Raw genomic sequence first — 12,694 nt, 5'->3', positions numbered from 1 at the left:
AGTTAAATTTAGAATAAGATTTGTGAAATCAGTTTAATATCAAATTTAAATTATTCCAAACATATATATATATATATATATATGTGTGTGTATGTGTTAGGTTTCACTGTGTATATATACACAAGATGTATCAGAATGACATTTTAAAAATTTGGGGGATTGTAGAGGGTGAAATTTTGAACATTTTGATATAAGGAACCCATAGCCGGAAATGTGATATAAAGTTTCTACAGCACTTTGCAGTCAGTATGCTGAATGAAACAGCAGAATACAGTATTTATGACAAGTTTTATTGACAAAATAGTAGAGTACAATCAAACTGTACATTGAATCAGTGGCTGCACTACTTTAGAGTAAATGTTCAATGTGACAACCACCAACTTCGTTACATAATGGGCAATGACAAACCATGTTGTGTCTGACTCTCTGTAAGATGACATGCTCCCCTCTGATGGTATTAAATGTTGCTCTCCATAAGCTCCTGAACTGTTCCTACAGGTGTTGTGTACACAAGGGACTTTACATAACCTCAGAGGAAGAAGTCAATAACAATAACATGATGTCAATGGACGGAAGGTTAACTATCAAAGTAAAGGGTGGTCAAGCACTTCCTACCACTGTAGAAACTTTATATCACATTTCCGACTATGGGTTCTTTATATCAAAAAATTCAAAATTTCATCCTCTACAATCCCCCAAATTTTTAAAATGTCATTCTGATACACCCTGTATATATATTTAAAAAATTATATAATTTTAATATGAATAATAATGGAAGTTTCACTGTATATATATATATATATGTATATACAGTGAAACTTCCATTAATGAATACTCTTGAATAGCAGACACTCTAAATAGTTGATAACTACCTTATGAAAACACAAAGTCCTGCCTTCAATATTCCAAAAGAATTAATTATGTACATAATATTTAAAAACTGAAACAACAAATCAGTTCAAACCCTCTTTCAGAGAACGAATTTTGACAGTAAGCATCGAATAAAGACTAGCTTAAAATAAGAATAGGAGAGGAGGGCAGGTTGTAAAAAATAGAATAATATCCTTTATTTGTTAGAGAAGACTAATCTGGTTAAGTTGTCAATCACCATTTATCATCATACATATTAATGTTATTAAACTTTTGTCTTATTGTTGGAATTAAGCTTTTGATACCAAGAAACCATAAACTTTTCCAAAATTATTCATTCATTTGACAAGAACCATAGTTCGGTAGTAATGAAAAAGAAACAGTTTTAAGGTTATGACAACAGCATTTATGTGGTAAAAGTTCAAAGGTTTGTTACAAAGGTGACTTGCTGACCAATTTAAAGTGTAAGAAGATATTTGGTTTTCTTGAATTTATGATCTTAACAGCTTTGTGGTGACTTAAATGTAATTTTTAATAAATTGTTTATTGAAAAAAGCAAAAATGTTTTAAAAATTACACCTACTCGATAACTACAAAGTAGACAAATCACTGTATCAATTTTTATTAGTCAGGTCATATATGATGTTATAGATACAAGAATACTGAATACATTTCTTTTCTCTTGAAGTGGCTAGCAAATTGCCTTCATAACTCCACATTCAAACTTTCATCACCTAAACCCTTCTGTTCATAATAACAGTCTCATTTTTCTTTTTTGTTACTTCCACTCAGGTCATTTTAATTTATCAACACTTATGGTTTGTCTTAGTTTTTCTGTTCCATTTAATTAAAATATCCTGTACAACCTGTTTACTATAATATTTTAGAATTAAATTAAAATGTGATTTTTACAGCTGAAAAGATAAATAATATATTGTATATATATTTTAATTATATATGCTACATATACTTTTTGATATTTTCACATTCCTAACATAAATTTGATGTTCTCATAATCCATCATATTCTTCACCAGCATGTATCTCCGAATAGTAGACACCTCTAAATAGCAGACAAACTTCTTGGCTCTTGACAATGTCTGCTATTCAAAGGTTTTACTGTATATATATGTGTGTGTGTGGGGGGGTGAGCTCATGCACATTTGAGGGTCCTTCATCACACACATACAACTTGAAATATTACTAAATGAAGTGAAAATACAGTAACTATTTTTCAGTTTTAAAGCACAGAAGCCTTAAAGATAAAAATGGGAAAATGAAATATTTTTTCTAATTACAAAATATTATAATTATACGGTTAACAAAAAATATTTTGTTAACCGTATAAGTGGCTCTTCAATGAGTTGATTGTTAGAACGTAGATTTTGTGCTGTAAGCCCCACTGAAGAGGCCGTAGGCGAAATGCATATGGGAAGCTTGTTAGTAATAATGTAAATAAAAGTTTTTTCTCTGCAGATTATTTTCTTTTTTATACCTTTTTAAACTCTTTTTTTGAAAAATTTTTATAGTCACTATTGGCTTGTTTTTTTTAAAAAATTGAAGTTTTATACTATCCGAAAGTCAGAAGGGAAAGAAAAATATAATTTTTTCATAATTTTACATTTTATGTAAGAAGAAAACAAAAGAAGAAATTTCTGACTCCATTGAATTTTTATAACTTTTTTGGGACAAAATATTATGTTTAAGTTAATCCTCATTTATATTCATCAATTCATAATGTTTCAAATTTTAAAGCATAAAACACAAGTTCAAAGACTTACCCACTTAAAATTATAGTGTTATCAAATAAGTAAACTTTTAGATGTGTTAAACTGATAGTTTCATTCCATCGTTCAGGAAGAAGTGTCTTAATCCATCCTCTAAGAGAAGGTGTATGATAAAGAGCAACATTTATATCACAAGGAAAGTCACGAAGTAAGGGTAGTAATAATGTCCGTGTATTCTTTTGTCCTCTAGAACCTCGAGTAAAATCAACAAGTACTTTTGCTTTTACTTTACCATCAGATTTCTCTAAAGCCGAATGTAGACAAGATATCTATATAAAGTAAAAATATATATATTTAATTAATGATATTTATAATCATTATTTACAATTTTATAAAATTAATACAACAGATCTTCACTTTTCAATTCCATCTTTATGACATATAAATTTTCTATTATGACTGTATGAAATGCTGAAATGGAATTTCATACAGTCTCTGCTGTGCTAAAACTATTTTCAGTAACATAATTTCAATTTATGAAACTAAGAAAATAGGTTGAAATGTTTTTCCAGAACCCAATTAAATTGTAAAAGTGGAGGTCTATTGTAGTATAAAATAAGATTTAAAAATTCAATTCAAATAATTTTTCTGATTGTATCTCAAATTTACCATTAAATAATATTTATTTATTCTGTTTAAAATATTTTTTAAGTGCACATTTTATTAATTTTTTGTTTTCAGTTTAATTCTCTCTGCCCTGTTGGTTTAAAATACCAATACCCACCCCATGTGTTTGGCCAGACCCAAATTGGCTGTGTGTTAAGAGATGAAGAGCATCCAACTTATCTGGAAAAGATCACACAAAAAATTTCCAAGATATATGACTTGGACTTGAACCCAGGTTTCCCAGAGTAGAAGGCTGATGCCTTTACCATCTCAGCTATCTGCCCATTCATTTCATCAATTTGAATATTGAAAACAATCTGTTTTCATGATAAGACAATATCAGACTATTTTGTTCCACATTTACTTTCTACAAATAACTTTTACATTAAATTTAACTTATACCAATATTTCTAATTTGGAAATGATGTGTCAATCAAATCATCAAAGATTTCATTCAGTACTTTTCATTACACAATAATTACATTTTGTGCTGTTGTATGTTGGCAATAACAAAATAGCATACGAGGTAGTATAAAAACTTCTGGGACAGATCTCTTAGCTTGATAACAGAGGGCAGCACAGAGATGTGTTGGCAGTTGTGGGGAGTACTGACCATTGGGAATTAGTATGCTGAGTGACGCCATTTTGTGAATAACGGTTTTTGCACAATGTGGAGTTGAGTGACCATGCACGCAGGCCCATCTGTGATTTCAGTATGGACATCAAAATCAAGCAGAGAACCAACATCAAATTATATGTTAAACTCAGCAAAACTGGAAAGGAGACCTTCAAAATGATTCGGCAGGCTTATGGGGATGCTGCAATGAGTAGAACAATGTGTTTTGAGTGGCATGCACGTTTCAAAGATGGCAGAACATTGCTGGAAGACAACAGATCAGGTCAACCATCCACAAGCACAACCCCCAAAAATGTTGAAAAAAATTAGGCAACTTGTGCATGAGGATCATCAGAGAACTATTGCAGACATTGCTGTCATCATCAATATGTTGTACAGGACAGTCTACGCAATTCTGATGAAGGAGTTAAACATGCTGTGTCTCTGCAAAGTTTGTGCCCAGGCTTCTGACACCAGAACAGAAGGCGTACTGTGTTTGAAGTGTGTGAGGATCTTCGTCAGCAGGTTGCAGATGACCCAAACCTCTTGTCAACAATCACCACTGAGGATGAGACATGGGTCTATGGTTACGACCCAGAGACTAAACAACAGTCTTCATAGTGGAAGAACCCAACATCTCCATGACCAAAGAAGGTGAGGCAGGTCAGGAGCGCAACCAAAAACACGAACATTTTTTTGACATTCGTGGGGTTGTGCACTATGAATTTGTCCCCAAGGGCAGGACTGTCAACGCCAAGTTCTACTGCAATGCTCTGAGGTAAATGAAGAACATTCAGCAAAAGAGACCTCAACTCTGGAGCCAATGCAACTGGGTCCTTCATCACAACAATGAACCTACTCACAGAGCCTGCAACAACATCACAACTTTTCTTCATCTGCCTTACTTGCCTGATTTGGCTCCCTGTGATTTCTTCCTGTTCCCAAAAATGAAAATGAAACTGAAAAGTCATCATTTTGAAACCGTGGAAGAGATCCAACACAAATTGCAGGAGGTGCTTGACACCCTTGAAGAAAGACTTCCAGGGAGCTTTCCAAAAGTGGCAGATGCACTGGGAGTGGTATATCAATGCACAAGGGGAGTACTTTAAAGGTGACGCTAACCAAATATAAATAAAGTAAATATTTTTTTGTAATGGGACCAGTCCTGGAACTTTCTGATATCACCTCATATTAAAGTATTAATTCAAGTACTATAGTGTTTGCAAAAATTTTTTTTAAATAGTTTATTAAATTCTAAAAAACTAGAATCATAATATTTTTACACCAAGAATATTATTTGATTTATTGAACATTTATACTAATACTAGCAGGTGTCCAATTCTTTTGCACAAATATTAAAAAGATATATATTTATACATACTGTAGAAAAACTGAATTGAAGTTAAGAAGAAAACCTATGATAAAATAAAATAAATTACTCCTCAAACCTTTATTTGAATATTAAAGGCCCATTCGTTATAGCCTGAAGAAGAGCCCAGGAGGGGCGACGAAAACATTCGCAATTCTAAAAATAGAAGCATTCCGGTTAAAGGTTTGAGGAGTAATTTATTTTATTTTATTTAAACACCAGTGTGTAGAGAGATTGTATAAAACCTATGATCATTGAATGTATTTTCATACCACCTCATTTTCAAAAATCAATATCTTTAGTGATCTTTTTTTTTCTTATCTTAGGCCTATTTGCTTTATTACATGCTTCACAATTATCCACCATGATGGAAAACAAACTATGTGATCTGTGTAATCTTCTGATTTTATGATTTATGAGAAATTATGATATTGAGATTTAAACAATATAACTAACAAAAAAAATTATATTTTTAATAATATATTTGATTATTATAAATCAACAATAGATAGTGCTATATTCTATAAACTGTCTGCAAGGTTTAGGATTGGCAAATGCATTGTCTTTACTACATAAAGTCAATATAGCTAAATTTTTGTCTTTGAGACATTGGAATTTTTCTGACATTCAATCTAAAAGTTACAACCAATATGTATAATTTCAAGTGTATTGAACTCTTCAATGTGGATAAACAGCTTCAGATATAGTCATTAATATTTAAGGTTTTTCTATATAAATTCAAAAATTTAGTAAACAGTGTATATTTTAGATTCTAGAACAAAAATATTGAAGAATTTTAAGAGATTCCTTAATGATATAAATTGAGTTTCACTTTTAAACAACAAATTACAAAAGATAGATCATTTTAAATTTACTAAAAATAATAAAAAAATTCTAAAAAGCATTAGCTTTTAAGAATTTAGTTACTTAAAAATTGGTAACTTTGTGCAGGCTTATATCTAAACTTTTAATAAATAACTATGTGGTTGCAATAATTCTGATTTTCATATTGAACAACTAACTAAATTTGCTAAGAGCACATCCACACATTCACTATTTGCCAAAAGCCAAGCAAACATTCAACAAACACTGAGTAGTGTGGATGGTTTACTTATGACTAATATTCAGTATTCACTGTTTCCGGATTCTTGTTGGTAAATAGTGCTGAATCAAAGCAGAAAAATACTTACATCCACATATTCATGTCGTACAGTACATCCACACTATTTGCATTCGGCAAATAGCAAATGTGTCGATTTAGTCATCAGTGTTTTCATTTTAGTTTTTTTTAAAACTAGATCTAGTCTTTTATTTTTGAATTTAGTTTATTTTTTGATTTCGTTTGTAGTTTAAATATTTCATTTTTTTCCACATAGTTTTTCTGGTCTTTTTGCTTTTGGTTTTATTGTGTTGTTTTTTTAAAATTCCTTTCTTTTTCACATTCACACTTTTCTTCTTTGGTGAAGTAATATCATCCACTACCTTCCTCTTTTAGACTTTTGTTTTCATTGAAAGATTGAACTACTCATAACTATAAAAGCCATGGCATAAATTATTGTTTGAGAATTGTCCATTTTCTAGATCGTGGATGAACATTCTTCGTTTTTGAACAAATGCTCTACAAATAATTAAATGTGTATACATGTGAGCTCGACAACTGACAAACACTTTGGCAAAGTTTGGCAAAAGGTAAATATTCCACATTCAGCAAATAGCGAATGTGTGGATGCACCCTAACTCTTAGGGTAAGACTATCCAGATGTGAGCGAGCAAGAATAGGGGATGAGAATAGATGGTGACGTTTCTCACTTTCATTAAGTACAGTACAACTACATCGACACAAGCAAATGAGAGAAAGTGGTTTGGAGATGATGATATCATGATTGCATTGAACTTGTCACAGGGAAGTGAGAATTATTGCACTGTATGGAAGTAACAATCAAAATGGTTCAGCTAGGATGCTTACTACTAGCAAGGAAAAACATTTTGTTATTAGGATTACTTCATAATAAATACATAAAAAAACAAAAATACAGTGTTCCTCCTTTCTTGAAACAGAGTAAGGATAAAAAACGTAATTATAATTTGCATAACAGCATACATGATAACATGAATATACTCTTACTTCTGTGGTGTGTTAAAAGGATGAAAGATAGACTCGAAAAATTAGAAAATTTTTTGTAAATAGTCATAATTCAATTTTTAATTATAATTTGTTAATAAAACAGAATTTATATGACTTTATGTATATCTATAGTTTGAAAAAAAATCTTTTTATACACTGACATGCAAAATTTAAGCAACAATATAATTTTTAAGCAGACAGCCATGAAATTGTAGAAAAGGGCTTGTTGCAATCAGTACACTGAACACCCAATTCAATAGAAAGGTGATTCATATGCAAATATCAGGAAGAAGACATCTTAGGTGATATGAGAGTATGTAACTCTTTCATGTACCAATTCTACTCTTTCAATAACAATTCTACTCTTTTTTTGTTTGATTCCTTACTGTATGTGTTCTATTCATTTTTGCATTAGTATGATTTCTTCATCCTTTAAGTATCTGTATTCTGAATTTCATATCTCCCAGGTGATTTCTTGCAGAGTTAAAAAACAATTGCTGCTTAAGTTTTGCACATCAATGTACTTAATCACAGTATAATGGGTTAGAATACCTAAAAATATATGACAAAATATACACAAAAGCTAACTGAATATAGGATTTCAGACAAATTACTACAAACTATTGACTGAACTTATCAAATGAGTGGTACAAATTGCTAAAGTGCCAATAATAAAATAGCATAGCAGGGCACTTTAAGCAGGATACGAGTGTATTGCAAAGCTTAATTACATAAAATTTTAAAATTTGCCATCACTGTTATATAATTTAACATTTAAACTAACTCATCTCATCAATAAAATTTTTTGTGTGCATTGAAATCATATCCTAATAGTACTTTACCAACATAATTATAAAAAATATAGTAATTTGAGATGTATAAATTGTTGAAATTTAAATTTTACTTTATTTTATTTAATACTCTCAGTAACATATGTAAGTAAATAAATTAAATTCTACTTACTAATTCTTCTTCAAGTGGGCCTGTACCAATATACAATGAAGCAAGTGTAATTCTTTTTGTAGCTTTCAGTGTATAATCCTTAAAAGAAAAATAATCAGCATGAGAAATGAATCATAAATTTTAATTTTACATTATTTAAATATGCATACGAACTTTTAAATTTTGAAAAAATTGTGATGGTTCATGTAAAATTTTAATATTCTTTGCACTAACACCAAATTTTGGACCAAATTCATCCAACCAGGAAAATTCACTTTCACCAGAAATGCAACTATTTTCACTCATTGATGCTATATTATTTTCTGCCATAAAACTAATATCTTTTGTACCCATTAAAAATGGAATATGTAAACCACAAGTTGTAACACCACACAGTAAACAATAAATCTGCTTTCTCCTTTGAACAGCATAATATCTGAAAAATCAAAATTTATTCATAAAATATAAAGTATAGTTAAAGAAAAACATTTTTTTTTTACTTGTAATATTAATATTTAAGCAAATAAGTTTTTAATAAATTAAAAATATATATATATATACATTTTAAATTCTAAAATCTATTTTTGCTTTAAATAACATTCAAGCAAATTATTTTTAAACGTTGAGAACACACAGCTATATTTAGTATTCAGAATTTAATGAAGTTTTCTAATCTATTCTCTTATTATTACTTAATGCAAATTTTGTGGACCTTGTTACTCAAAAGTATTAAAGAAGAAGATTGTACATTTTATTATATTTTAAAGTAAATAATTTATAATTCTCCAGTATTTAAAAATTACTGTTTTTTGCAAACAATTATCAAATATAAATTACAAAAAATAATTAAATAAATGGATAATAATTAAGATATACAACAAAAATTTATTAATATTAAACTGAACTAATTATTGGTTAATACGAGTTAAATTAATATCTTTTGCATATTAAAATTCTATAAAATGTTGATTAATATGATGTTATATAACACAATATTAAATTTCTAATTAAGTAATTCTTAATAATCAAATTCATTTTTGCAATTTAGAAGAAATAAAAGAAACTGAGAAAAATATTTAATAAAACGATTGCATTTTAAGTTCTGACTAGTTTATTGAAATTAAACCAAAATACACACTTACTAAATATAGTTTAGAACATAGTACTGGATAAATTAGCTTTACTTGTTAATGCCTATAGTGCAAAATATCTGGTATTTAAAAAAAATAATAAAATATTTAGAATCATTAAAATAAATTTGGAATGAGTAAAAAGTTTATAATAATCAACGTACATTATAAATTTTGATTGACATAGAAATTTCAACTCATCTTGCATCATATAAATTTGATACTTGGATGAATCATCATTTAGACTACTGGTATATTCTTTTTAAATTTCACATATGGTGCTATCTAAAGTTTTTAAAGTATTTGCTTTTCAATAGCAAATATTGACAAAATATTTTATTACTGGATGGCAAATATTACAAATCACAAATTTGTTTAAAAACTATTTCAAATCAAATTGATTGCAACATATTTTGTAGTAAATCATCATATTTTTATGTGCGTAATCTGCAGAAAATTGCTTTAACAAAAATAAAAGTTTTGCATAATCCATTAAACCCACTCCACAATATATCCCATGCCTATGGAAGTAGCCAATGCTCCATGGGCACAAGTTTGTAATTGCAATTTAAAATTGGCATATTATTCACCTCATTACATAACCTACACCCCCTTCAAACTGTCTTTTAAATGCTAATAACTCATATGTTATATTCACAAAAATACAGTATCCACCTATTTCATCTACACCTTAAATATTTTCTTTACAATATATAAATAAGTCAAGTATGGGATATCAGATATATTAAGTGTTCAGTTAAAGAATTAAAAAATATTCTACTGTACATTTAAAATCAAGAAATTTTCCTGAAAAATAATTATTTAATAAAAATAGAACCTAATGAATTTTTATTATTCTATTTAATCAATGCTTATTTTGTACATTGAATCATTTTGTCTTGTTATATAACTTTGGACTGATTTTTGGATTGGGCAATCCTGTCAAAATGAAATCATTCGTGTAATACTGCAATAAAATTTTAATATTTTTCCTGAATCATTTTAATGCCAACAACAATATAATGGATTTCTAAAATAATATTAAACGTTGAAAAGCTTAAATTGACTAAAGGTCGGTTGCACAAGTTACTGTATAAAGTACAGAATAAATCTGACTTTGACACTAATCTATGCTCATCACACAAGTTTTTTGACTCATCAGATAACTAACAGCTGATTAGCCATAAAAATTCTTAGTGAACAATTGCATTACTAAGAGCAATGGTAAATAAGATAGAGGCAAAAGCTTGGTATGAATTGAAGTATACACAAAAATGCATATTAGGAGATTTGGCAGATACTATCTACAATAATTAATAAGTTTACATTATAAAGAGTCACTTAACTCTGACAATTAATGTAGAACTATCTTTTACATTTATATTTTTTCTTTTAATTTATTCTTTCACATAAGATAGTTGAAAGAAATAAATTACAATACAATTCCAAAAAACATTTTGTTGCCTCTGTTCAAAAAGTACAAGGCTTAAGATAAAATATTGCAGCACTGCTACATGTATAGTTGTATACTGTATAACTGGATTTTACGTAAGACCCTCTTATTCAAATTATATACTATAAAAATTATACTTTACAGTAATTACATGATATTAAATGTTAATTTAATTGTATCAAAACAATTAAAATGCAAATTACATTATTGATAAATTAATTTTCTTTAAATGAAAGAAGCATATATTTATAGTATTTTTATAGAAAATTTAGTTGTCATTTTATAAAACTCAAAAAGCATATATCATATATTAAAAATTAGAAAAAAAATGTAAAACTAGATCACATCTATAATAAATAGTTCAATAGTTCAGTAAATAGTTCAATGTTTACTTAACAATTCATAAATAAATCTCTGATCTAAATTATTTTATATTTAAAATACTTACTAAATATAATTAATTCTTAAAATTGGCAACCGTACTGTATTATTGTGAATAAGCGATATTGATTTTGTAAATTTGTCACACAGTCAATTAACGCTAAATCATTTCAAAACTATTTTACAACAATAACCTATTATCTACATGACAAAACATTTCGCAATTTATTTTCTTTACCTATAAAATAACATTTTAATATTTATAATCTTGCACATCTCAATTCATACAGCATTCATTTTACCCAATAAATATTAATAAAATTAAAAATACCTAGGAGTTAAAAATATATTTTAGCATGTCATTATAACAATATACTAAAAAATAATTATATTTTACAAATTTTCTACAAGATATTAAAGGTTAATAAAACTTAAAGATAGAAGGAATTTTACATAGAACTTGCAATACAAATTAAGATCCGCATAGGTACTAAGCTTTCCGGCATTTAATAGATTAATTAATTTTAACCTTTACTAAGTTTAAATTAACCCGTAATAGGTTAATAAAACTTAAATGCCGGAAAGCTCAGTACGTACGCAGCAAGTTCTACATAAAACTCCTTCCATTTGTCGTTACGTAATCATTTTAAATTACATACCGCAATCATTTTACCTTGAACAAAACAGATTACTTAATGTATCTCTATCAAGGCCATCAAATGTTCAAATTTTAACCTTTTGATGCATGTATAATTTATATTTCAGTCAAAATAAATACTTTCAGTTTAAAATTTCATTGGATAATTGAATATTTGTTCTGTAATTAAACCATGTTTGCACATTATAATCTGAGAAAAACTGATTAAATATTGCAAAATCGGTGAAGTTAATAGGATAAACATAGCAAAAGATAAAGTGTTTTTCATATTAATTTTAATCAAAGATGAAGGGTAGATATTTTAAGGATCATTTCTTTCACAGATATTGAAGTTAATCGGGGGGAGATTAAAGATAATGCGGAGGAAAAGAACCTACCCCTCGAAATCCCTGGTTGAGAAGAAGGCTCTGCACCTCCATACAAGGATCTGGTTTAGAAGATAGCGCTTGGATGATCCATCACGATATTAAAACCTTAAATAAGGCATTACTGGAAGATATAAATAACATATCCCGAGTTATTTTTTATTATCTTACCGAATCTTAACGAAAATTCGACTATATGAATGGAACATTTTCCAAACAACCTTCTCAACTTTCAGGCCATGCTAAGCGTTCGCAGCGCCATCTAATTTCCGGTTTAAATTTTATTTTCGTACTTTATTAATTAATATTTATAGAAATGATTACATATAAAAATATGTGATTTGTTTATTACATAAATTTATTTTATCGTGTTTATATTTTTTCATCTTTTAT

General features: G+C 28.4%; 1 protein-coding gene across 1 annotated transcript in view; it reads right to left on the bottom strand.

The window, feature by feature from the left end:
* LOC111614655 (CDP-diacylglycerol--glycerol-3-phosphate 3-phosphatidyltransferase, mitochondrial-like) overlaps positions 1-12,563 on the bottom strand; it is a gene marked incomplete at its 3' end in the record, with an annotated part of 25,445 nt that extends 12,882 nt beyond the window's left edge. Inside the window, exons 1-4 of the mRNA XM_023356019.1 lie at positions 12,473-12,563; positions 8,489-8,750; positions 8,336-8,413; positions 2,651-2,925 (exon numbers count right to left, since the gene is read on the bottom strand). Of these exons, the coding sequence (XP_023211787.1) occupies positions 2,651-2,925; positions 8,336-8,413; positions 8,489-8,750; positions 12,473-12,510 (653 nt within the window). The remainder of the gene's footprint in view (positions 1-2,650; positions 2,926-8,335; positions 8,414-8,488; positions 8,751-12,472) is intronic.
* Between the last annotated feature and the right edge of the window lie 131 nt (positions 12,564-12,694).

Source organism: Centruroides sculpturatus, unplaced genomic scaffold, assembly GCF_000671375.1.
Source record: "Centruroides sculpturatus isolate CEXI.00-Female unplaced genomic scaffold, Cexi_2.0 scaffold2242, whole genome shotgun sequence".
Lineage (NCBI taxonomy): Eukaryota > Metazoa > Arthropoda > Arachnida > Scorpiones > Buthidae > Centruroides > Centruroides sculpturatus.
The sequence above is the reverse complement of the archived record's forward strand: the minus strand, read 5'-3'. Positions and strand labels throughout refer to the sequence as shown.